General features: G+C 36.0%; 1 protein-coding gene across 1 annotated transcript in view; it reads left to right on the plus strand.

Moving 5' to 3' along the window:
- Positions 1–25,860, plus strand: part of LAMA2 (laminin subunit alpha 2) — a 361,887-nt gene that overhangs the window by 205,163 nt on the left and 130,864 nt on the right. The window contains exons 16-20 of the mRNA XM_031054109.2: positions 2,527–2,640; positions 9,142–9,269; positions 14,542–14,628; positions 20,778–20,989; positions 25,327–25,433. Coding sequence (XP_030909969.2) covers positions 2,527–2,640; positions 9,142–9,269; positions 14,542–14,628; positions 20,778–20,989; positions 25,327–25,433 — 648 coding nt within the window. The remainder of the gene's footprint in view (positions 1–2,526; positions 2,641–9,141; positions 9,270–14,541; positions 14,629–20,777; positions 20,990–25,326; positions 25,434–25,860) is intronic.

Below are 25,860 nucleotides of genomic sequence, written 5' to 3' on the forward strand. Positions count from 1 at the left end.
ACTGCAGACACCATATTGTAGTCCCTCCCTGTATGCTGGATTTGCTCCCAAGACTGAAGGCAAAGAAAATGTGATACAGTTCTTCATGAACACACTTTTCCTGAACCCCCTCACTGAATTTCGCAGCATTTTGAGCAGCTGTGTATAGGCAATTTGACAAAGTTGGCCTATCTTACAATAACAATGATAGAGTTAAAAGTTTTAGTTTTCATGTCTTTATTCACTAAATTAGTTTCTCAGGAGTCTTGTAGCATGATATGCATTGAACAGTTACAGTTGATAGAAAAAAATAGGGAAATATTTTGGTGTTCTGAGTAACAAGGACAAGCAAGAAAAACAAACAACCCCCCCCCAAAAAAAAAACAAAAAACCAAACAATCAAAAAAAAACTGGTGAAGTTTTAGATTTCCAGACAAACTAGCAGTTGAGAAAGTATAGAAAAATAAATTGAAAATGTGGATTTCTTTAGAATACTATATTGTTATATTTGTGTCTTCTGAATACTTTTGGCCTTATCCAACACTTTGCTTCTTATGGTTTCAGCCTAGCAGAGTTTCATTTTTATTGATTTTGTGGAGTTTTTCAGTTTCATTTTCTCTTCTTCATTTAAGTTAATATATCTGTGTTTTTCCTGTATAATGATGTTGTGGTACCTAGCATATATGCTGCAGCACTAAAAGAAGCCATTATTTACTTATTTTCTTGCTATGAATGTTTTGGCACAATCAATCTTCAGAAGACAACCAGTCCCATTTAAAATATACTGTCTCTTGTGAGATTGTTCCATTACACGAATTTGGAATTCATTTTCTACAAGATTCTAGTCAAATTTAATTGTTACTGTTTTGTTAGTTTATCTGAGAAATGAGCACGGAATTTCATGTTCATAGGTAAAGCAGATCAAGTTTTAAATTTCAAATGCCAATTGGACAAATTTGTGATAGTTTGATTGTTCTACTCATGTGAATCTTCTGGCCTTTATTTGCCAACATCATCATATTTGATTACTCTTCCCCACCAGATCTGTTGCCTGTATATCTATGCTTTTATTTCCTCTGTGGAAGAAGTTGCCTTTGACTGACATCACTATGATGGTCAAGAACTTTCCTAACTCTGAATGTTACATCTTTTCTTTTGTTAATATCCCAACCTATAATCTTTTATTTTAGTTTTGTTCTAAGCCTTGCAGTTAATATTCTATGTCTAAACCCTTAGAATTAGTGACTTCTGGGGCCTTGTTTTGTACGGGATCGAGTGCATGACATCATGACATTTCCCTCCCACAAAAGAGGGAAAATGTTTATAGATTTATACAGAAAACAGCTTAGGCAATTGTATCTCATGTTACAAGGAGGGGAGGGAAAGGCAATTTCTTTTACCCTATTTTTTTGGATTTTATAACTCTGAATTTTGATTTTTAGTATTTACGGGGTTTGTTAGAACTGTCTAACCAACAATGAAAAAAAGGAAAAAATAAGGCTAATGTTTCAGGTTTTGGATTTTTTTTAATCATTTATATTCATCTTCAAATTACTTTTACATTTTGCAGGAGTAAGACAAAAAGAGACATCAGCTTTCTTTTTATAAAGGAAAATCATCTTGCTATCTTTTTTGAAAGTGTATGTGAAGGGTTTTTCTTTATTAGATGATACTTTTAGTATTCTACCACCTCAAAACTTTCTTTTTGTATTGGCCAGGTGCTTTTGAAGGTCAACACTCTGTCATGAAGCTTTTATATTATGCAAAATCCTTGGATCACATGATCATTCTCATTGAAGAAAGATGATTTGCAAAAACTATAAAGCCATTTGTGAGATATATAGTAAGAAAGAGTGCTGCTTGACAACTTATTATGAAGAAATGGAATAGATGAATTTTTGCTGATGAATCATAGTTGTACGATGTCACCTTTCCTAAGAAAAAACTGTCCATGCATTTAATATCGATCTGAATCTAACATGGAAAAAAATTAAAAATCACAGCAATTTCTTAAAGGGAAATGACTATACTTTATATTTAAGAAGCACAATTTGTAAATAAAAGGATGGCTTTGGTTTTAGCCTGTGCTTTAATTTAGAGTAGTCTTTCATTAGACTCCAAACAAGAAAGACTAAATGATACTTTAATTGCTCTTTGCAGCTGAACTTCTGAGAAGGTTTTTGTTGTTTTGGGGCTTTCTTTTCTCTTTCTCTCTCCTTCAGCATTTGCCTTGTGGCTATTTTTCAATCTGTAGCTCTTGCTTTGATGCTGTCATATTTCAGTTCTTCATTTCTCTGCTTTATTTTACTATTTCAGAAAAATGTTCAAGTTAAGGATTCATCTAATCTCACACCTGCCAATAAGGCTAAGGTCAGTGCAAAGCCATAGCACCAGGAAGAACAACTTTCTAGAGAAATTATGGTATTTATTAATTTGACAAGTATGTTTTTGTTCGTGCAAGTATCAAATTAAAAGAAATATTTTTTAAATCCCATTAATTTCTTTGTTCAAGTGAAAGTTAAACTTTTAATCTACTTTATCTTGCAGTCTTGCTGGCCTCGACACAGGCGTGTGAATGGCACAATTTTTGGTGGAGTCTGTGAACCATGTACATGCTTTGGTCATGCAGAATCGTGTGATGATATCACAGGAGAGTGCCTGGTAAGTGTCACTACAGGAAACTGAATGGACATGGCCAACATCAATTCAATACATCTGTGCAATTGAATTAGGGATCTCTGATACCTGAAATACTCAAGAAGAAAGAAAGCCAGCTATTAACAGACAAGATCATTATGTTGAACTGTTGCTGAAGTTAAGGATCCCCTCATACCAAGACATGGTAGCTTCTACAGTTAAACCAAAGAATTTTTTATTCGCATAGGATTTATGTTTTGAAATAGGATCAATAGGATCAATAACATGTGTCATGCAGAAAGCAGCAAATATTTAAATATTCTTCCATGCAAGATTTATATCCCCTTCCCATATGTCTCCCACAGCATATTCAATTTATAGCATGTAGCAGGTAACTTTGTAAACTGTGTTCTAGTATGACGAGGAGATACTGTTAATGGCTTCCTTCACCTAAATTACTACTAAATCTTGAAGAAACAATAAATTGTACTTAAAAAAATAATGAAAGCATATGTTTTGGGTTTGGGTTTTGTTTTTTTTTTTGTACGCTATGGAGATTTTATGTAGTTACCTACTAATTTAGCAATTAAATCTGTGATTATCCATAGCATGCCTACCAGCACACCACTATTTCCAGCCTATTCAGTAGCCTTTTGGAATGGGTAAATTATGCTAAGTAGACTTCTCTGATTAACTGAAGGGCATTTTTAGTTTTATATTTTCTGACACGGCATGAAACTTGAAACAACATGTCTCATTTCATTAGTCTTGCAGAAATAGAATTTAAGCCAGTGCCAATTTAGTGGGATATCATTCTCTTGTTTCCCTGCAGATTTTCTAGTAGACTCTGTTTTGTGCATGTTTCTAAATGTTCTCTCTTGTTTCCTTAAGAGAAAGCTGCTAGGAAAAATCCAAAATTAAAACACAGGCTTTTTTCAATACAATTTGGCACTTAGAATTACCACTCTTCTTCCTGTTTTGCCCATAGAACGTGTTTAATTGCAATGCAGCGCAAAACAAGATATCCTTAATGTGTGGATCAGTGTATTTTTTAAATTGCTTTTTCATGAATAGAAGCTTAAAATGATTCTAAATTTAATTATACTGTAAGACTTAAACAACTGCCTAGGATGAAAAATATGTTTGACATGGCAGTCATGTTTTGAATCTTTCCATTATATGCAATGAAAATGTTTATCACTAAGATAATATGGATTTGTGTTTCTCAACAAAGATAAAATTTGTTGCATTAATGGCCATAGCCTCTAACTATTATGTCTATAACATCAGGCTGGGATAAAATCAGTTACAGAAAATAAAGGGAAGGGAGAATCCTGTTTAAGGTATATCAGAACAATTGGCTATTTTGCTTAGGGGTGCATAGCCAGATATAAGGTCTGCAGTTACTTGGTTCTTTGTCTTCCAGTTTTAGCCCTTTCACAAGTTTCCCTTCATTTTTGTCTGTAGCATCAGCCTGGATATGAGAAAAGGCCACTTAGTTGCATATTGTAGTGGTTTTGCACTTTTCAGCAGATGTGAACTACTGACCGAGACAGTCGAGCTCCCCCTTCTGTTGTTTCAAGGCTGCTGGTGTAAAGGTAACAGCGCTGACAAGGAAGTGGAAAATAACCAGTTGAAAATGTTCTTTAATCTGTATGCACTATCAAGCACTCTGTATTTTATGAGCTCTGTCTGGAGCTTATACTAGAGCATGCTATAAAGAAGAGGCATTCAGGGAGCTTAAAATAAGTTCTGGATTTTCTTGCAGCTTTCTTTGAAAACACTGTAAGTGAAGTTAGATCAGTTAGTATCTATGCAGGCTATTAAATGCTGCTATTCACTTTGGATCATAAGTCTTTTGAAGTAAAAGAGAGAGAGAAGTCTGAATGCTGAAAAAGAGAAATGTTTCACATCAAAGGCGGTCTTTCTATTGAGGTTTACACAGCCTTTTGGCCTCCTTATTATTATTCATGGTGTTTTTTCAGTAATACAACAGACAATTTAGGCACCTAATTTACTGATATGATACTTCTTTTTGCTCTTCCTTAGCTTTGAAATGTAGTTGAAAAGCAGCTGAAATATGTTTTTGACTCATGATAAAAGCTCAAATCATCTGCTTTGACGTAAGCCTCTATAAAAAGCTCATTTTACTGCATATCTTGCACTAACCTGCAAGGCCTTTGATCCCCACAGCAACCATATAGAAAGCTGCATGATACATCATTCTCATTACCATTGTGATATACATAACTGCTTTGGTACATAGGGCAGGTTCTAACATTCAGAAATACTCTTTTGTAGTGTTACATACAAGTTTTTAGAGTAGCTTTAGGAGGCTGGGTAAATCTAAACCTTGTAAGAAGCAAACACATTTCAAGGTGTTTAATTCCTTGCAGGATATTCTGTTCCTATAACCAAGCCCAGAAAAAGCAGATTTTCTCCCCTAAGATGTGCTCAAATTGCTAAGTGGGCAGTCCCCAGTGGCATCTATTTCTTTATTGTATTTTTTTGGGTATAAACAGCATATACAATATAGATTTGGCTAGTGTCAGAGCTAGTGGACATGTGCTTTAGACAGTGTTCATCACATAAATGACAAAATGTCTCCACCCCTCTTCATATACACAGTACACATATACACAGTAAAACAAATGATCCGAAGTTAAATGCAGTATAGATTATATCACAGGTAAAAAAACACGTGAAGCCTCTGCAACATCTTGATCGCATTTGTAACACCAGGAAAGGGAATTGTTCATGTAATCTTGACGTTATGGTAGTTTGAAAATGACAGAAGAACATATTCATGCTTCCAAATTTGTAATACCATTATCTGGTCTAGATGGCTGGGGAATGTACTAAAATAGGCATCTAGGCTTATCCTTTGCCTTCTTTGGTTGACTTAAATGAGTAGCTTCCCTGCTTGTCTCTGTGACAGATACCCTGAGAAGTGGCAGCAATGTGCCAAAGGCAGTATCTTGGACTCATACTCAGTCATACTCCCTGATTAAAGTTTTATTTTAATCAGTAGTCTTCTATTCATACGGTTCCTTTACATATTCATATACACTCAGTTGCATATGCAGCTAAACAGGAGTTGGTTTCAGTGTGAAATTAGGGTTCCCTGATACAGGGCATGAAGATGCTGATTTGTTTTCTTCTGGGGAGGAGAGCTGACTAGAAAATGATGGAAAACACACTCTGGGGCATCAGCAGTAAAGTCTTTGGGCAATAAGGTTTGAGTTGTACATAAAATTCTGGTAAAAAATAAATTTCATGGTTTTACTTCCTCAGAGGTTGTCTAAGTGAAGTTTTATGGTGTTTGGAAATAAAAGAGGTTCAGAAAATTGATGAATTCAAGATAGTTTGAGATCCAGTGTCTGGAAGCTGAAAGCATATTGTTCATGGCCACAAAGCCTATGGATCTGTGGAATAAGGCATTGATTTTGCAAAAACCATTCTATCACTGTGTTGGAACAAAATATATTTTGAAGAAAATAAAAAGAAAGCCTGTATAATGTACTGTGTGCGTTAGGGACAGTTGATCATGATCATCTTTACACCCAGACTTATGACACAAAAAATAATTGATCCTGCAAATGTGAACTTAAACTTCATAGGCTTAAGCATGTTTTTAGGAAACAATCATAGTATAGACATTGCTCAAACTAGACAATGCTCAAAACTTTGCTGTTTATTTGGCAATTTTAAAAATTAGATTCAACCAATTGATATAAAGAAAACACAATTTTTTCATGAGTACTGATAATGCCTTTATAAAGGCTAATAACTCATCTACTTCAGTAATTACAGTGATCTGTAAATTTAGCAAATTAGTACAAAGTTTAATGCACCACTGAACAGAACAGGCAAATTATGTCACATATGCATACTACATAATCTTTGTTCCTTGTCCTAAAAATCCAGCCTGGCTCAGGGAGAAAAGTATAAGACCATACAAGATCATAATTTCTCAGCTAAAGTCTAACATATACAACACAGTGCAACATGTGCTCAGATTTTGATACATTTGGGGTTCTTTTTTGTTTTTAAATTTATTGATTCATGGTGAGTAAGTAAACTGATACAGAGATCTGAATTGAGGAGAATTAGACACAGTACCTGGAAATGACTGATGTTAGAGTTTCAGAAAATAATTCATCAAAGAAAAGGTCAGATCTTTGTAACATGAATTATTTTTCTACAAAATTGAAGGTTTTGGGGGTTTTACTTTAAAAAAAACAGAAGCTGCAAATACCACTCTGTAAGAGACGCATGTTTTTAAAACAGTGTGTTAGCTCCTCTCACTTTAATAACATCCTTGACATATAAACTGTTCATATTCAAAAACATTAAGGTATGTCTGCGTTTATTTAAAGCTAAACTTCACACAAAAGAAGAATCCATTATTTTTAAGAAAAAGTACAAATAATTTGACATGATGCCTTAAAAAAAGTTGACTTGCAAAGGATCTTTCTTTTGAAACACTTAAATTATTTTTGTTACATCTTTCAAAAGTGTATCTTCATATTCCCAGCTACTTTTTCAGTATGAGAGGTAGATGCTTTTTGACTGACAGCACTTGAAGTAACAATCAAACAAATTTAAGTGACCTAATGAAGTAGAATTTAAACCACCTGATGGTTCTAAAGCCATAATTTTATTTGACTTAGTCTCAATAGGTGGTATTAGCTCACAATCTACCAAATAGGTGAAAATATTATATTGTGACTAATGCTTTCATTTCAAAGATATGCTGATTATATACAAAAGCAATAGGAATGCACCCTTTAAAACAGCATTTCTGGAGACACGAGTTTTTGACTGAAAAGGGTATTCATAGAATGATAGAATAATTAGTGTTGGAAAGGACCTTAAGATCATCTAGTTCCAACCCCCCTGCCATGGACAGGGACACCACACACTGGACCATGTTCAGGTGTTTCTTCAGCTGCCTAAATGTATGGTACTGGTTATGCAAAGCACAAGGTGAAAAAATGTTACACAAATCATTGCAGTCCTGGAAAGTCATGAGGAAGAAATCAGTGCTCCTTAGAATAGTGCAATTTTTTTTATCCTTATTAAGGATACATTATGTCTCTCAGTCTGTAAGTCTGTTAAACATTAGTCAGTACCATGTACATGACTTATTAAAATGGAAAAACAATTTTAAAGTGTTCTTAAAAATATTTAAAGTTAAAATATAATTTTGGAAATACCTACACCTTAAAAAAAAACAAAAAAACAAACCCAACAAAAATTCACAGAACCCTCAAGAATTCTTATGCAGAAGCTTGGGTGAAACAGTCTAGATTTGATCTGGCCCATTGTCTAAATCAGGTCCAAACACACCCCATTAAATAAAATCTCCTTCCTGGCTTACATTGTGGCCTTTTCAAGTTGCCATACATTTCAATATATACCCAAACACACCAAGTTGGCATTTAAGAGCCAAAATAATTTCTCCTGCTTTTTCTGTTGTTACACTGTAAAAGGGCTACACTTGGGTATCTTGTGGCAAATAACAGTGAAAAGAATAGCATGGTGTGCCAAAATATGGTAAAAATGAGGAAAGAGTTTAAGCTAGAAAACTAATTTGCTGAGCCTATCATGGATCCTGCCAAATTAGTTAGAATTTCTAGATCTTATATAGTGAGGGGGAAAGAAAAGTAGAAGGGGTAATTAGTCTTTAAAGCTTGGTTCTTACATGTTACCATGAGAAACGTATTCTCAGAGGACCAATTTCTATTCTTCCAAAGGATCATTTAATTTGAGATTAGCCAAAGGTTATATACAAATATGCAGATCTAGTGCTGTCAGTTTTATGTTGGATGTTTCATATGCTCAGATAAACTGTCTCTCGTATTATGAAAGCTGGTCACATGGAGGAATACAAATTGCTGGATAGGGCCCTATAGACAGTATACTCATCCTTGTTTCTACTCATAACATAGAGCATTGATGCTATTCTAGAAGCATGCATTAAGTAATTCAGGCTTTGCTATGTTCACAAATATATTTAGTATACTTCTAGCCATATACCTTGTAAAATGAGCTTTGTAAAAAGCACTTAGATGTGAAAGGTAATAATCTATTTTTTATAAATTATATGGTCTGGGCTATATTTCTGGGAGAAACATCTGAAAACTGTCACAAAATATGGTCTCTTGTAAGACTGCAATATTAAACCTGTTTTGTGTTGCTCTGAAGGCTGGTTTACTTTAAGCTAGCTAAAGCAATAGTGCAGCTGTTGTATGGTGGAAAGATAAAGATCTGCAGTTAAATATTCTTTGTGTTTTACATAAAGAACAATTATCCAAACCCCCACAAAATACCTGGTGCATATGAAGTATTCTTTGTGGAAGCTAACCTCTAAAACTTGCTCAAACAGCAGCAGAAGGTTAGAATATATGTTGCAGACCTCTTACAATCCTCTTGAGAGGATGGATAGGTGAATGACCTTTAAGGATTTTTCCATACGTAAGTTCTGTAATTGTGAATTTGTGCTTTTCATTTTCTGTTTAGGACTGCAAACACAACACAGGTGGTTCATATTGTGATAGATGTCTTCCTGGCTTCTATGGTGATCCTACTAAAGGGACAGCTGAGGATTGTCAGTTGTGTGCTTGCCCCCTAAATATACCTTCCAACAAGTAAGATGCATATTTATTGTGTATTACACTTTTTTACTTATTAAGTTGCATGCCTTTTTAATTTATACTTCTGCATATGCACTTACAATTATTTTTTCTGTTTTATTCAATAATATGTCCTGCAATATAAACCTCTGGGTTTTTATATAATTGCAAAGAGCACTTAGCTTCCCGGAGAGGCAAAGGTCAAGAAAAAGACTGGGTGAGACTAGGCTAGAAAGAACAACACAGATTTTGGATGACTGCTGTTTGAATCAAAAACTGGTGTTTGTTTTTCTGGTCTCCTTAGGAGTCTTCTAGTTTTAAAGCTGAGTTTATAAATTTGACATGTCAGATTTTTTTAATAATTGAATTTAAAATCAGTTAATGTTGATCAAATAAAATAGTGATTTCTTCTGCTTTAATTTTCCTTTTCTTCCGGTCAACATTCATTTGATTCATTTGGAGTCTGAATTCAGCCTTAGATCTTGCAAGTGAACATATTTTGTCAGCATATCTTGGAAAAATCACTATAAATTTGTTTTATTAAATAGAAAGAATAGTGAAAAACTAATCAAAACTCTAAGAACAAATGTTTCCTTCATTCTAAAAGCTTTTATTTGCTACTTGCTACCCATAATTTAATACACGGAATAGCTTGAGTATTTTTTCATTTGCTTTGTCTCAGTTAGTACCTGGAAAATAACAATATTAAAATCATTTGACATGATGTAGTTGAAGAAAATTGTTCTGAATCTTTTTTGATAATCTTTTCTTATGCCTATAAAAATGATGGAATTTACAAGTATCGGTTCAAATTAGCTCATTTGGTCTGGGACATCCAGCATGGTTTTAGAGAAAAGGATCCCTAGTACAAGTACCACATGTCCAGATTACACAGAAGAGGTGTTGTGGTGCAACACATGCAGTAATAGCTCAGGAAGATCAGGAACTGTTCAGTATGTGTCTGATATGTTTGCAGTGATAAATAAAGCTTGCCCAAATTCCAACATAAATTAGATGTGGCTCCCTTCTGAAAAGAATTATCATTAGTCCATATAAGCATTTCAGAAAGATTGTAGGATTGTACTTAAAGACTATAATCTACTCACAGAGGCTGCCTTATTCCAAGCTTTTCAAACAGCTTTAAAGCTTTAAGCTTAGGTGGCTATAGAAGCTGACAAAGGCACTGGAGTAATTTTTGGTTTTCCTCTCCTTAGCCTTGCGTCTTCTATTTTGCCCCATTTTTCCTCGAAACAGAAATCAGATATTATCTATGAAATGTACTTTACTATTTAAGAATATAAAGAGCATTTCTTAAGGTTTACAGGGCAAAATGCATGGCTACCACCATCTCAGAGAGGGAGCTCTGCAAGGTGCAAGTAAAGAAGAGAGCATAATCTGAGTGGCAGTGTGCCAACAATAAGGCACAGGTGAACCAGATTCTGCTTTTAAGTAGTTCAGGCTAATGCTGTTGCCTGAACAGTGAACAGTGGCAGTGTCATTTTAAAATTGCACTGATCTGGGCAAGAATCATTTAAGCATTTATCAGCAGAAATTCCAGTGGATTGTAGAATGTGAGCCTGCCTTCCTGTTAGCACAGCTCTTCAGTTGTTTTTATTAGATATGCATGGATTTGTTATATCTGCTGCTCAGGCATGTTTCCTCTGCTTGTCCTCATTGCTTTCACATACTTAGTATTTCCTTGCACAGTTAATTAATTAACTTTCTCTTATTAGAGAACATGGTACTGACAAAATTGGAAAAACACTGTCACATTTATTTCTCATGCAGATGTGTAGCAAACAAGTCAAATGGATTAAATTTAGATTTTTATTGGCAAAATGCCTGGAGACCTCTATTACACATTCATTAGAGTTCTGTCTGCTTCACTTTCCTTTTTTTTTGAAATTAAACAAGAGGGTCCTCTTTTTAATATTTAGCTTTCTTTAAAAATATAGCTATGCAATACAGATGTAGCATATGTCGTGATATTGCTGGATAACCTAGCAAGTGACTGATTTATGTACAAATGATTATTAATAGCTGTTTATAGATTTCAATTCCTGTAACATATAATTCCTAACATGATGTGAGAAGACATCTGTGGGCATCAAGCTTAATACTAAGTTCCTGGTACATGGAGAATATTGTCCTTGTAATGAACCTCTGAGATATATTTCTGTTAAATTTGTTTTGTCTTTTACAGCAGTGTCATTTCTTTATAATGCTTATAATGATTGCCATCACTATTTTCACAGCATCTGAGTCTTTTTCTTTGCAGTGCCACATAAGATGGAGAACTATTCTAACCATTTTAGAAATGTGGTGGTGATGGTGGTGTTCTGTAGTTAACTTAAGCTGATTTAACTGCTTCTCATTCCCTCTCCTGTTTCCTAATGGCAGCAGTTTCCATATGCAATCATTTAAGCCAATCATAAAACTGCTTCTGAAGCACAACAGTGATAAGTGACTTGCCATATGTCAGAAAAGAATGCTTGGAAAAATCAGGAAACTAAAATTAAGTTATCTAAGCTTGTTTTCTGTATCCTGGGCTGTATTTTCCTCATTTTGCATATATCTCCATATTTCCACTTATATAATGCAAATTAAAACAATATCCATATCACAAATGGCATATATAATGCAATTCTTCATCTTAGCTCTTATTAACTCTTACAAACTATTCTAGTTCTTAATCTTTAAGGAGTTTCAAATACACTGATTTCTTTTCTCCCCATAGAAATTATCAGACATACTACTATATTATACTTTCTACCAAATGTAGATGTCTGGGATAATTACTGCTTTTCTCCTGAAGTGGCAATAAATTTAATATGGGTAATGAAGACCCTGACAGAGGTGTTTTATCACTGGAAATGGAAGCTAGAAGAAATCTCACTCAGCCTGAGAAGATCACAAGTAAACTCGTAGCATGTGAACTGGGTATTCGGGATGGTCTCAGATTTTTGTTGTTTTCTTTGAAAATTAAATAAAATCACAAATTTATTCTGAAGAGATGGCTTTTATAACAGAGTTGTAAGCCTTCAGGAAGCCCTGTCTCCCAACATACACCTATCACATATATACCCATACTGTGTCTTCATACTTGTCCCATGTCTGACTGGTCTTAATGTTGTGACATTATATTGTTACCTTCAGTAAAAACTGAAATGCTTAATTAAGAATCAAGAGGGACTAAGATTTTTTTGAAGCTTGCTTTGGCAGATCAATAGGTACTGTTCATTGGTATTTATCACTAGTGAGTAATGAGATTCTAAATAATCAGGAAGATAAATTCCCCTTACCCTGCTATGACATATAACCTTTATAATATGTAGATGGGAATTTCTCAATGTATTAATGTTTAGTGTTGAGATGTGGACTGACTATTAAGTCAGAGAAAGACTCAAAGGATGCTAGGTCTGAGCATAATCTTTAAAACATGGAAATTCTGCTATTCAACATTATTTCCTAATAATATTAAATATCTTATTATGATTGTATTTAAAATTTATGCAGTTGAATTCAGAGCTCTTGATTGAACTGTGGTACAGTCTACCTTGTGCCATGCTATTATGAGCTGTGATAACATCTCCACAGCTTCCCATAAAGCTCTTAGAAAGAGTGAGGTTGTAAGTGAGAACCAGGATCTTATTTGAAGTCAGGTGCTGCTGATTAGATTCAATGATGATGCATGCCTCAGTAGAAATTTGCTTTCATTGCCGTTTAAAAATATAACAAACAGTTACTGTTTCTTCAAGTGGCTCTTCATGCATTTGTGAATCTATTCTTAACTGAATGACGCTGCAAAATGACACAAACATAATCCTCATGGGATAGAGGAAAATCCCAATAGCTGTCGAAGTTTACTGGACCTGACCTTCCCATGTTTTTCTTACTGATCTCGTGTCTGTGCAATAACTTGCCTCATGACAGGCAGGGTATTTTTTAAATGAAATAATCTATAACAAAGAGAATAAAGAGTAACTGATGTCAGATCATAAGAAGGATGACTCTTGAGACGTAGAGTTCAGTCACCAGCAGCTAATCATGTTACATGATACTAGTAAGGTTTTTCTGTCTTCCCTGTGCTTTCTCTTTTCCAGCAACTTCCATCCTATATCCTGCTTTAGCTTATCTATGTTCAGATTATGTTAATTTGTCATTACTGTTGTCTGAACTTTTACCTTTAATGTATCTTCCTTCTGATCTTTGTTAGAGCAGTTATATTCCTTCTCAACTTGTGTTTTCCTGGGTTACATAAGGTAAGTGTAGTGTTGTCTTTTCAGACAGGTACTTTGTTTTCCTGTTGTGAATAGTCACCCTGCTATGCACCTATTCCCATTCTTTTTTTACCTTTTTTTTCTTTCCTTCTCCTTTTCTATTTGGTTGAACAGAATTGATTACCACTATTTGATGAGACCCTATGAAGGTGCTCATATGTCTCTGTCTCTAAAAATCATTCCAGAATGACAGAACAACAGGTTGGCTCTTCTTCTGTGAGGTATCTTTTAGAGTGTCAGGAGATTTCCTCACAAAAGTGTATTAAGGGAGAAAGAATATGGAAAGCAAAGTGCTAAACAGTTCAGAGGTAAAGGTAGACATTGAAAGGTGGAACTTGTAAATGCCTATGGTATCCTTATTTATATTTAAAAAAAAATATCCACCAACAGCTAAAAATAAGTAGAGCATAGCAAAGAGGTAAACCTTTCTACATTGCAAGCTATTCTTAAACTTCAGCATGCCTGTCTGGCATGTTGTTTGAGGTCAATGGCACTCAATCTACTCAAATGCACTCCCTGGGAAGCACCACCAGATATTTCCCTTTTCACCCCTCCTCTTTCTTGTTCACTGGCTTGTTTCACAGCTGATTATACACAAAGTTAACTGAGCTTTCAAATCAGTTGTCCTTCAGATAGATTTATATAGAGGCTGCATTATGGCATAGCTTGTTTTGCCAGGCCCTCGGGGGCACAAACAAACAGCTGTACATTCCTGCCTTTTTAATGGTATCCAGAGCACGTGGTGGCAGGCTCAAGTCCCATAATAACAGGCTATTGGGATGCTGCCATCCGTTACTCTATATTCAGTGTCACAGAAATAGCAGAGTCATTCCAAATTCAATTTGCTGGAGTCAAACTTAAACCCCATGTCCTAGACCAGAATCGTTTTGCCTGGGCACTGTTTTGCAAATTAATGATCTCTGAAGTAGGAAGAGAGCTATGCTGCTAACCATCTTTTCTTTATGCTTCCTCTTTGTCCCTCTTCTTACCCAATATCAACAACACAGCTTTAGCCCGACATGCCATTTTGACCGAAGTCGTGGATTGATATGTGATGAATGTCCAGCTGGGTATGTGGGACCACGCTGTGAAAGGTAAGCAAGCACCATGCTTTTAACCATATGAGATCTGAATCAAAACTATTGATCACGTGGAACTGTTCTACCTTTTTATTACTTCCTGTGCATCTTCTTCTGATATTACGTCCCTGCTTTTGTATAGTTCTAGTGCTTGTTTTATTATTTTATGGTAAAGTACAAAGCTTGCAGGCAGGATTTGCTGAGAAGTCTATTTTAAAAATGATTCCTCTAGCTTTTCTGTTACTCTCTTGACATTTTTATAATTACTTTGTCTCTGTTGCCATTTGAATGTTTAGAGCATGGCAAATCAAATATGCAGTAAGTTACTGATGTCTCTTTTAGAGAAGTTAATATGCAGTGAAAATACAATTCTCCCAGTAAGTTATTTGTTGATTTAAATTATTTTTGAGAAGAATATTTTACATTTTTGTTGCTTCTAGTTTCCCATTGTAGTCTTGATTTTGCAAGTAGAACAAGATAGGTTTTAATGACAAAAGAGTTCATTTTTGTCAAATACATAGAAAAGCTCAATATATATTTCTGACAATTATTAATACCTATACAAAAGACAAAAATTATGTCTTTGGCTATGACAGGTCTAAGTGACATATTAGTAGTGAGAAAGTTCTCCTCTTTCTTATATCCTGTTATTCTGTATAAAAAGTTTAAACGAAACAGAAGGCTAGTGTGAGTGTTGGTGCTAAGCTCCCAGGAATCCACTTCCAAGTGCATAGACAGGGGATATCATCACTGTGCCTGTCCACCTTTGGTCCCTTAGGATTTCACATGGATGGAACAGCTTTCAGGAGCAGTTAGTGTGCCAGGGTACCTGTGCTAGTTGTTTGGATGTTGTGATGAATCAGTATTGGCTTTAGCTCCTTGATCCCAGTCACCTATAACCCTGAAAATGACACCTTTGTAAGAGGGACTGGGGAAGCCTAATAACTAACATCTGGCTACAGTATGAAAGGACATGAAAACATGGCACTTTTGTTTCTTTAGTAGGCTTTTGCCATTTGGCACTTCCCTGAGCTGCTCACAGCGTTTTCCATTGTAAATTCTAAAAAAAGAGTAAGGCTTCTGAATGAAAACTTACAATATTCAGTCTGGGATGAGGAAAAGCAACAATCAAGGAAGAACCAACCAGAAAAGCAGGAACCTGTCCATATGCCATGAATGGCCCTCTAGTCCTGTCTTTCCAATTTACATTTACAACTACTTCCTTTTAAACCCCCTGTTGTGATATATCTGTCCTAAAGTAAGAGTGCAGGCTGTCACCTGTTTCTACCCATCATCACTGAGTCTGCCCTGCTGCGTGCTATTTCTGCCTGTCTTTTCCTGTCTGTCTTGGAAGTCATCACCTTCTTTCAGCTAGTGGGCTGTGAAGTTAATGATGGCAGGAATAAATCACATCAAGAGCACTTTGGTGGCAGTTTGTCAATGTTGGGTCATTGACAGCTTCCATTAGCAACAAGTGCTATTTCTGAGTGGAGCACAGGCTGTAGATGCAGTAGGACAGAATCTGAATAAATGTCAGGCTTAGATTTTAGCCTGATTTCCTACGGAAATAAGTCTAGTGTGATTTTTTTGTGCATGTCTGTCTGCCTGCGAAGATATCTGAATTTCTAGGTCAGTTTCAACCAAGTTTGACAGAAGGGTAGGAGGTCTCAAAGATAATTGTTCCTGAAGGTTTTATTAAAAAGAAGTGGCTGAATAGAGGTTAATAAATCAGGACACCTCATAGCTAAAGGGGAGAATACTGTGTGTACTCACACCTGATTAAACAGCAGAGAATACATGAGAGAGAGAGAGAATGAGAGTGATTATTAAATGATCTGTCCATAAGAAAACTTTCACAGGGCAAGGAAAAAGCACTGCAGTTGCCTGAGGGATTACTCCCTGCTGAATAGCAACATCCTGCAGCAAATAATCAGCCCTTAGCCTTGTAACAGTGAGATATAAATCTATTGGAAATTAGGCCATTAATTCCAATGCTCATGGAACTATTTGCTTTTAATTGTAGCAAGTTGCTTGGAAATACCCACAGCTGTCAATAATAATAAACAGGAGGAAGCATGTTGCCTTTTGCTCTTAATAGTCATTGTATAACTGCTAAAAGAATGCAATGACAAGTATCTAAGCCACATGATTCATTAACTGAACAGTTGCACATTATTGTGACGTACTAAGTATGATGAAATGAGCATATGCAGTACTGTACTTATTTGGCCTCCAAAATTGTCTGGCCCCTAGGGAAATGTGTATTTGTAAAATGAGTTGTAAAATGTCAAAAAGTTGTAAAATGTCAAAAAAAATTCTACTTCTCTCACTTGAAGTTTTCAGGAAAATGTTGCCAGAATTGCTCAGTGTTCTGAGGGGTCCAGCTCATAACACCATCAAAATAACTGCAGATATACACTGTGCTGGGAGATAGCGCATATCAAGCCCAGCTTCCCCATTTAATCCGTTTCCACAGTAAATTAGAATTATGTTCTTCCTTTACTTGTTTTCCCAAGTGTTATAAAGTAGGACAGACACTCTCCTAACTCCATAGAAAGGGTGTATGAAAATGTCAAAAATCTCGACCTCACCACATTTACAGAATGATAATATGCATTTTCCAACTACACAGTCTTGATATAAGTTGGAGAACAGAGTTTTAGGGAAGAAAATAAAAGCTGGGTGAGAGACTTGCTTCTTCTGAAGCACTCCTTCATTTATGACTGTGGTTCCAGTAACCTTTTCTTCCTAGAAGGAGAGATGAGAGGTCAGTGTAACTTAAGTGTGAGGAAAGGGGTGAGCTCGGTTATGTCCTTCCTTCCTCTCCCACTCTCCATTCTTCAGGTCTAGCACGGAGTGCTACCAGCCACAGGCTGTTGTGGGACCCTCGGCTTCAACCTGCTGCTCTTCCTAGCTAATATAATCATTTCATTATTGCCAGAAGTACAAGTCTCTATTTCAGTGCTGATGGGAAAAGGTCAAACATTCAGGAGAGCTGGTACAAGTGTTTTATGCAAGATTGTGTACAGCTTGCACTCTGACACTAGAAAATGCAAGATTTATAGTTGGTCATACAAGAATAACATCTGTGCCATGCACCTGAGTTAAGATTTTTAACTGTGTGTTCACAGGCCATTTCTCCACACAGCTTTTGCCCAATTTTGTGCACAGGTTGAACGCACATATGTTTAAAAGCAACTGTAAAAATTTCCAGATATTAAAGTGTTTGGATTTGCAGCCTAAATTAACTCTGTCTCAAGGGTTTTTGTTTTGTTTTGTTTTTCAGTAAATACAAAGAAATGTGTAAAACAGGCCTGTCTTTGTGTGTGTATATGTATATATAAGCAGCACCACACAGGTTGCTATAAGGAATATTGACTCCATCACAGCCAGGCTCAGTACATGTACATATACTTTTATATAGTGGCCGTGTATTTGTCACCAGTTATGCCAAATAAAAAGTGTCAGTCACAGACATACCTGCATTTGAGGCTAAAGGTGAGCACAGAAGAAAGAAAAATATGGAAACAACCTTTGTTCACTGCTTTTCCTCCTTTTTTTCTTTATTTTTTTTATCTCAGTGGTGTTCCATTGCACTTAGCAGTTATTTACTTAGATACATATTTCATGTAATACATAGATGTAGTTTTTTGTACCACGTAAATTATTGTTTGGGTTGTTTTGGTTTGTTTGATTTTTTATTATTATTATTATTTTTTTCTTTTTTTTTTAAATTAACCTTTCCAAACATATAATGCTTTGAATCTGAGAAGAGGAACTGAAGTAGAAATGCCCTTAAGGGAAAGTGGATTTTTTTAATCTTCCCCTGCAACTGCAGGAAAAGTGGGAGGAAAAAGTGGAAGAATTTACACCTAGTTACATGCACGTAGTTTTCTTTTAAGCTTAACTGGTTTAACTCTACTTTCAGGATTAACTTGAATCTGGATTCAAGATTATGTGTGTGTATAAGGGGGACATAGCTAAATGATGGTAGTGGGCTTTGCTAATTTTAATTAGCAAAGTCTAAACTGATGAGGATGCAAAGAGTTATGGGTATGGAGGTCTCCTGCTATTAATAGAAGGAAGTGATTAGCAGTACATTTCTCATAAATCCCCGGAGTATGTTTTTCTGTGAACTGCTCGTTAAGTTTCTGCAAATACTATGAGATACAGAGCTAACCCTTAAATGAAATTGAAAGAGGAAAATTAATACACATTAAGTGAAGTCAAATAGATTCGTAGTACCAAAAGATACAGATTTATGACTGTAATAAGTAAGAAAGATCTCAGCAAAGCGTGGGTGAACTTCAGACATCATCTTTTTTAGGTAAAATAAGATAACTGCATAAATTATCCAGTTATTCTTTGGCTCTGATCAAACATGGCTATTAATTGTTACATGTGTTAAAGAGACATTCCTGACCTTTGAAACAGATACATCATCACTGAAGAAAAGCCAATTTGTTTGGCGAAAGTAAGCTGAAAATCAGTCTTTTGTGGTTGCGGATATATATTCTATATAAGAAAACAAAAAGAAAGTGCCTTCCTTTGCAGGGAATACAAGGAGGCTACATTTGTGACAGGTTCTGAAAATAAAGTGCCTGAATTATTCTAATGACAAGGCTTTGATGTATTGTTGCTATGAGAGGTAATTGTGAGAGAAGGCTATGCTAAAGGAGTAAAGCACAGTGGGCTAGATTGTGAATATTTTACTATTGTTATTGAGTGCTTAAATGCACCCAAACCACCAGACTATTTATACATATTATTCATCTATGGTCTGCATTGTGGGTGCTTTTAGAGAATGGAAAAAAATCCTGCTTCGTGTGATACCTTACTACAAAAAACTGTTCAATGAGATTCAACTCTAATTTCCTCCCTAGTCGCAGTTGTCCATTTCTACAATCATTGCTAATGATACTGAATAATATTTAATGAATGTTTAGATGGCTTTGTTGAGGATCCAGTTGGAAGTTTCATGAGTTATTCTGGATGCAAGGAAAAGGATAAACTTGATGAGCATAAAAGAACAAGCGTGAAAGTATAGCGGACTTTACATATTAGGATGATATGCAAAATCCTTGCTTGACCATAGCATCCGTTACTATTACAAAGCAGAGAGGTTATCAATGTGCATCAGAACTGCATTCAAACCAACTTTCAAATAGTATATAACATTAATTTATGCAATGTGTTTTATGTGCTTTCTGTTTTCTTTACACTAATTGCAGTTCATCTGAGTTGCACACGAATAACTTCATTAGCTGGAACTGGGCAATTTTTCTTCTTTTTCTTCACTATCTACAAGTTGCTTTTTCTGTGAAGTATGAGAAAATGTAACGGAAAGAGAAAGCAGACCAGAATATAAATAGAAAATAGGCTGTGAGATGAGTAGAAATTTGCGTTAAATATATACTCAGGTCAGATTCACTAACCTGTTTTACATGGTACTCTCAGGAAATTGCTGGTGGGCATGATGGAAAAGAAGGTGATATTGTTAAGCATCTCTGTTAAAATATGAAAGGTATGGTCCACACCAACATAGTGCATGTAATAGTGAGCAATATTTTTGTAACTTGCCTATACACAGAGATTCACAGTTCATTAATTAAACAACCCTGACCATGCAGTAGATCAGTGGAAGGCCAAGTCGTAGAGGATCTTGTTAGGTGAACAAATTTATGTCTGCACTACTTTCTAAGCCTGTTTTTCTAACCTAAATGGGGCAGAGGGTTAAAAAAATATCATCTAGCTTGCTTTTAAATGAGCACAGAACATCTAGGCAGGATGTACTGAAATATGAACCCAATCTAACATAGAATCGTAGAATACTTTGGTTTGGAAGGGACCTTTGAAGTCATCTAATCCAATCCCCCTCCTCTAGTGTGCCAACAGAAAGATTTTTTACTATGCTTTGTCTCGCCTTCAGTGCTGGTGACAAGATTTTTCTCCCACTGAAATCTAATTACTAGCAGAACTGGCAGGATTTCAGCTGGTATTGTATCTACAGTGTTGTTAAAAAGGAGAAGGAGGGAGAAAAAGACACTTAAGAAATACTTGAAAGAAGATCAAATTATTTTTAGTGATTAGTGAGGCAACAAATTTAAATATTTCTAATAAGAGGATTATTTAGGGGTCCTAACTGGCAATATCTTTTACCTTAGGTGTGCAGAAGGTTATTTTGGACAACCACTAGTACCAGGGGGATCGTGCCAGGCATGCCGGTGTAATGGCAACCTTGATTTCTCCGTTCCTGGCAGCTGTGACAGCTTGTCTGGTGCTTGCCTGATATGTAAGCCAGGTACAACAGGCCAATATTGTGAGAGGTGTGCTGATGGATATTTTGGCGATGCTCTTGATGAAACGAGCTGTCAACGTAAGTAATGAACTTTTACTACTCCTGACAGTATTGATCTATCTATCCTATAACCATGTTCCTGAGAGGAAGACTGTGCCTCTGTCTGTGTGAGTAGGAGAATGATACAGTATACTTACACCTCTAATAATAATAAAGTTTTACTTGCATCTGCACCTGGAAAGGGAGGCTTCAAAGTAAATAGAAAGAAGAACCTATTAAAAAACTTCCTGCTGTAGTTGAAGCAGTAATGAAGCAGACATGGAAAAAAACTGAGAGGGTAGAGCATTGCATGAATGCAAAAGGTTATAGTAAATGTCAGATCTATGAAAATAAATACAAATAAATGAAAACGATTCACTATAAACATTGCACTATAAATGCCATAAGCCATGCAGGAAAATCCCATTAAGTAGTGAGATAGGTGCTGAAAGGAGGGAGTGATACTTCAGTTACTGAGGGGCCCAACTCTGGCAGCATTTGTGACCTCCCTTCTACCTACATAACCTCAATAAGTGTTGGGAGCTGCTGCCTCTTGCAGGGCAAGATTCTCCTGCTCCCTGCAAAGCAGAGTCTGAAATCTGCTGACAGTTTTTCCAAGGTGCTCTGAAGGAATATACCCAGCTGTGCAGCAAGTTACAACTTAGCAGAGTGGAGGTATGTTAAGTATCAGCCCCAGCTCATACTTCCCTTGCAAAAATATCATTGAGAACAGATGGAAAATTTGATAACAGGAGCTTTTGCTTCTGTAGGAGTCAATGGCTCTCTCTGAGCCATTGCTGGCATAATTCAGAATGCAGCTATTGGGCAGAACTCCACTGAATACAAAGGTGTTATATCAGGATAAAATTATTAAAGAGCTGGGCCATTGTCTTTCCGCTGTGTGTGCAGGAACACAGGAAACTGCTGCAGTATTGCAAGCACTTGTATTGCATTCATGAAGGTCTGAGCCACTGAAATTCATTTCCAGGGTTAACTCTGTTAGTGGCTTGCAGTTTGACAATGAAAATACTAAGTTCTGTTGGACCACCTAAGACTGTGAGATACAGAACATTGACAGGTTTCTCATCTAAGGCTAATAAAGCTGATATGCATAAAGTCATAAATAACGATGCAGACATATACCCGTGTAAATGCTTTCCATACTGGAAAATACTGGATAAAAGTTGGACAATTGTATATATTCACTGCACAAATTAACAGTTTGATGAATGATGTCATACAAGTTAGGGTGTTAAGTGTGTGATGTGATTTAAAAAGAAGAGTATTTCAAAAATTCCAGTAGCTTGTCTCTATGCCTGAGACATTGATAGGACTGTTGATTTGAACATTTCTACAGCAGTGGCAGCTACTGCATGAGAAAGAGATGTAATATGACAAGAGTTCAGAAAACATACAATTAAAAAAAAAGTATTAAAATAAGTACATATTTAATGTAGAATTACAAGCTTTGCTTTTGTTGTTACTATCACTGACAAGGAGAGCCCCCTAATGTATTCATAGCCTTGTGCTCACCCTTACCTTGTGTTCATCTACTCTCTGGCTTTCATGTGGGTTTTCTTTTTTGCATATGATTTCCTTTGCAGACTTCCATGAAGTTTGCCCTGCAGCTACAATATCAGAGGGACTGTGCCTTTACTTTGTTGTTTTCAATTTCATTCCTTATTAAAAAGCCAAATCCAGGAGTATTGCAAAGCATGAATTTTGCTTTCAAATTATTGCTTGAAATGTTTCTTGCTCTCTCTCAGTAGAGTGCTCTTGTCGTGTGCAGTAACCATTTCAAATGAAAGTACAGCTTCATGTCACTATAGTGTTTCTGAATTTTTTTGTGCATCTGTCCAAAATCATAAATCTAAGAACAACAAGCAAATGTCCTGGGCTTATTTGATTTGATTCTAGTAGGTTGTTTTTGTTGTGAAATAGCACAGTATGCTGCAGCAAATACCTGGAGGTTCTGCTGATGGTAATAGAGCTAAGTGACATGAGATGAGTTAAAGCAAATACTCAAATGCGCCTATGTGCCTGTGCATAAGGTACTACTATTGGAGAAGAGTAAGTGTGTAGGCTGATTATAAATACATACTTATAAATATTTATACAAATTTAGAGACAATGAAGGGTCAAGAGAAATAAGACAAATTTCTCTGACAGGCAGTGTTGTATTATAGCAGCCATTTAGAGACTTGGACAATAGCTAATTTTCCCAGTAGATGTGAACAAATGGGAAGGATTTAGGTGAGATAAATACAATTTATCAGATTGAGTAACAGTTCATTAGATGAATAGCACTGACTGTATGTTTCTACTCTATATACATACTGCCAGAGCAGAAGAAAACAAGCAAAGTCTTGACTTCCAAATTTTTCTAACTACTGTATTGCACTCAGTCATCTGTGGCTGACTTAAGAATACATGGTATGCCATTTGCAATAATATATAATATAAATAGGACAAACTCACCTGCTTATCAGTGTAAATTTTCAAATCATAATGGTTCAAATAAGACGGACTTTGTTTTAGGAGGTCTGGCAAAATATTTGGTGAAATACTGTTAATTTGTGTTGAGAACTGTAGTTTGCTGAGTCTGAGGTTTCACGTCATCTTTCAATGCTGACTATTTTAATTAGGAAAATACTTAAAACATATATGTGATACTCATCACTGTGTACAGTTTGAAGTGTTGATATGAATATTATGGTAAGGAAGGCTGTATACAGAATGAAAGAGGTACATTATAGATTCAGTGTTGGAAAATGAGAGTAAAAGGAAAAGAGAAGTGATGTTAATTATAGCAGAAGTGTTTAAAAATGTTTACATTGAACATGTGAACATTAAATGTAAACATTTTTAAAATATATTGCAAAGCAGAAAGAGATCAAAACCTCTGAAGGTGTTATCAGGCTGATAGGAGAGCCCAACATATTTTTGTTACTTTTTCAGAATACAAGACATCTTTGCAGACATTGGGGAAATAATGCCATGAACAGACTGGCAAGCCATGATGTCACTTTTGCTTAAAAAAAAAAAAAAAAAAGGAACTTTTGCATAATACCTCAAAATGAGGAGAAAAAAAAATAAAGCTTTTCAATTTAAAATTAAAAATTGTAAATTAGCAAGTACAATAAAGTAATGAGGAAGCTCCTGTTGTAATAGTCTATATATAGAAAATCTATAGCTGCTTTGTCTCAAATGGCACCTTGTGACATGCAAGTATGTGACCACCATGTGTTCATTGTTGGGACTCTTAAGTGTTTCTTAAAATGAAGCTGTCAGGTTGAGAAAAAAAAAACAAGAAGCAGTACATGCAGCCAGGGTACTACAGGAAAGCAAAATGTGGATTGGAAGCCTGGTTTACAGAGTAGATTAATAAACAGGTGTGGATTCATTCTCCTCTGGGGATGAAAAAAGAGATGTGCAGGAACCAGCTAATGCTGATGGAATTGGTGTCTGTGTGGTTATAGTCCCTGTGACACCAATCACATCCCTCTTCTGTACTGAGTGCTGAAGGGATTTTTTTCTAATCTCTGTATGCCAAAAGAATCGTGGTTGAAGACCATAAAGGGTGGCAAAAGCCTTCACCAAAATTTATTTTCCCCTAAAATACAAGAATTTAGAAACCAAAAGCATTGATATTTTCCTCAAGAAACAGCAGTTCCTTTTCATAGCCATTTTAAAACCTTAAGAGAGAGCATTGTTAGGCTGGGTATGTTTTCTCAGGGAACTGCAATGCTGTTGCTGAGACAGAGGTCCACAGTAGCAGATAGTGGTTGATCTCTTTTTCAGCTGTATTAAATGCTGCTGCCTGTGAGGAGGAGCTCTTAGGGGGGGCTGAAGAGGTTGCTGTCCCTTCTAGTGAGGCCCTTGGAGGTAACCTTATAATGGGTCCTCAGCCTGCCAATATTCCCTGCCTGTGACATTGTCACGTACTGGACCCCAGGGTAGCAAGACCAGTACGTAGTGCAGTAACACTCCCATCTGCCATAGCCACATTCCATATCCACCCTGTATAGTGTTTGTACCCTTTATTTTTTTTTCACTCATTGCCAACGTGCTCATTACAAGTTTCAGGGCATGTACTCAGTAATGTGCCCTAAATATCCTATTTTGATCTGAGAGTGTGATATAAACCAAGTTGTTTATGAACTTGAGGCAAAATTTCCCACTGCAAGAAATAATAGCAAATTTTCAAATTAGTATGGGTGGGTTAAAGTGTGCTGCTACTGTGTCAGTGACACCTTCCTGCATAGCTCAGGCCTGCCTTCCTGAAGGTCTCAAGGTGGCAAAAGCTGCACTGTAAGTTTGGCTATGAAATTTAGCTTCAGGAAAGACACTTACAGCTACTTGTTCTTCCTCTACAGCCTGTCACTGTCACATCAATGGCTCCTTCTCAGAGATCTGTGACTCTCGGACAGGCCAGTGCAAGTGCAAAGCTAATGTGATTGGGCGCCGGTGTGATGTCTGCAAGGTGAGTGACAAGAAGTGCTGTTTCATTTCAGCTTTCATCCTGCTTCTCATAACTAAATATCATTTGGGTTTGGTAAGGTTTTCTTTTTGATCATTTTTCACTTAAAGAGCGTATATTGGTTGTTCTTATGTACAGAAAAGTAAAATGGTTGGGTTTTAAATGTTTTCTAAAACTTTTCTAGAACAAAACACAAAAGGTTGCATTTGCATGCAGTGAGTGTATTTTAAGCCTCATTATGCATATCAGTACATTTTTATATATGGTATATACAATTTATATGCTGAATGTTTGATATAAATAGGTTGGTTAAAAATATTGCAGCTCTGGGGGATAATCACTCTATGAAGAAAGTTGCAGACTGTCTGATAACATTTGATTTTAAAAAAAGCAGGATGCTAGTTTACTTCTGCTGTGAATGTTCTGCTTT

Source organism: Melopsittacus undulatus, chromosome 3 (assembly GCF_012275295.1).
Source record: "Melopsittacus undulatus isolate bMelUnd1 chromosome 3, bMelUnd1.mat.Z, whole genome shotgun sequence".
NCBI classification, from domain to species: domain Eukaryota; kingdom Metazoa; phylum Chordata; class Aves; order Psittaciformes; family Psittaculidae; genus Melopsittacus; species Melopsittacus undulatus.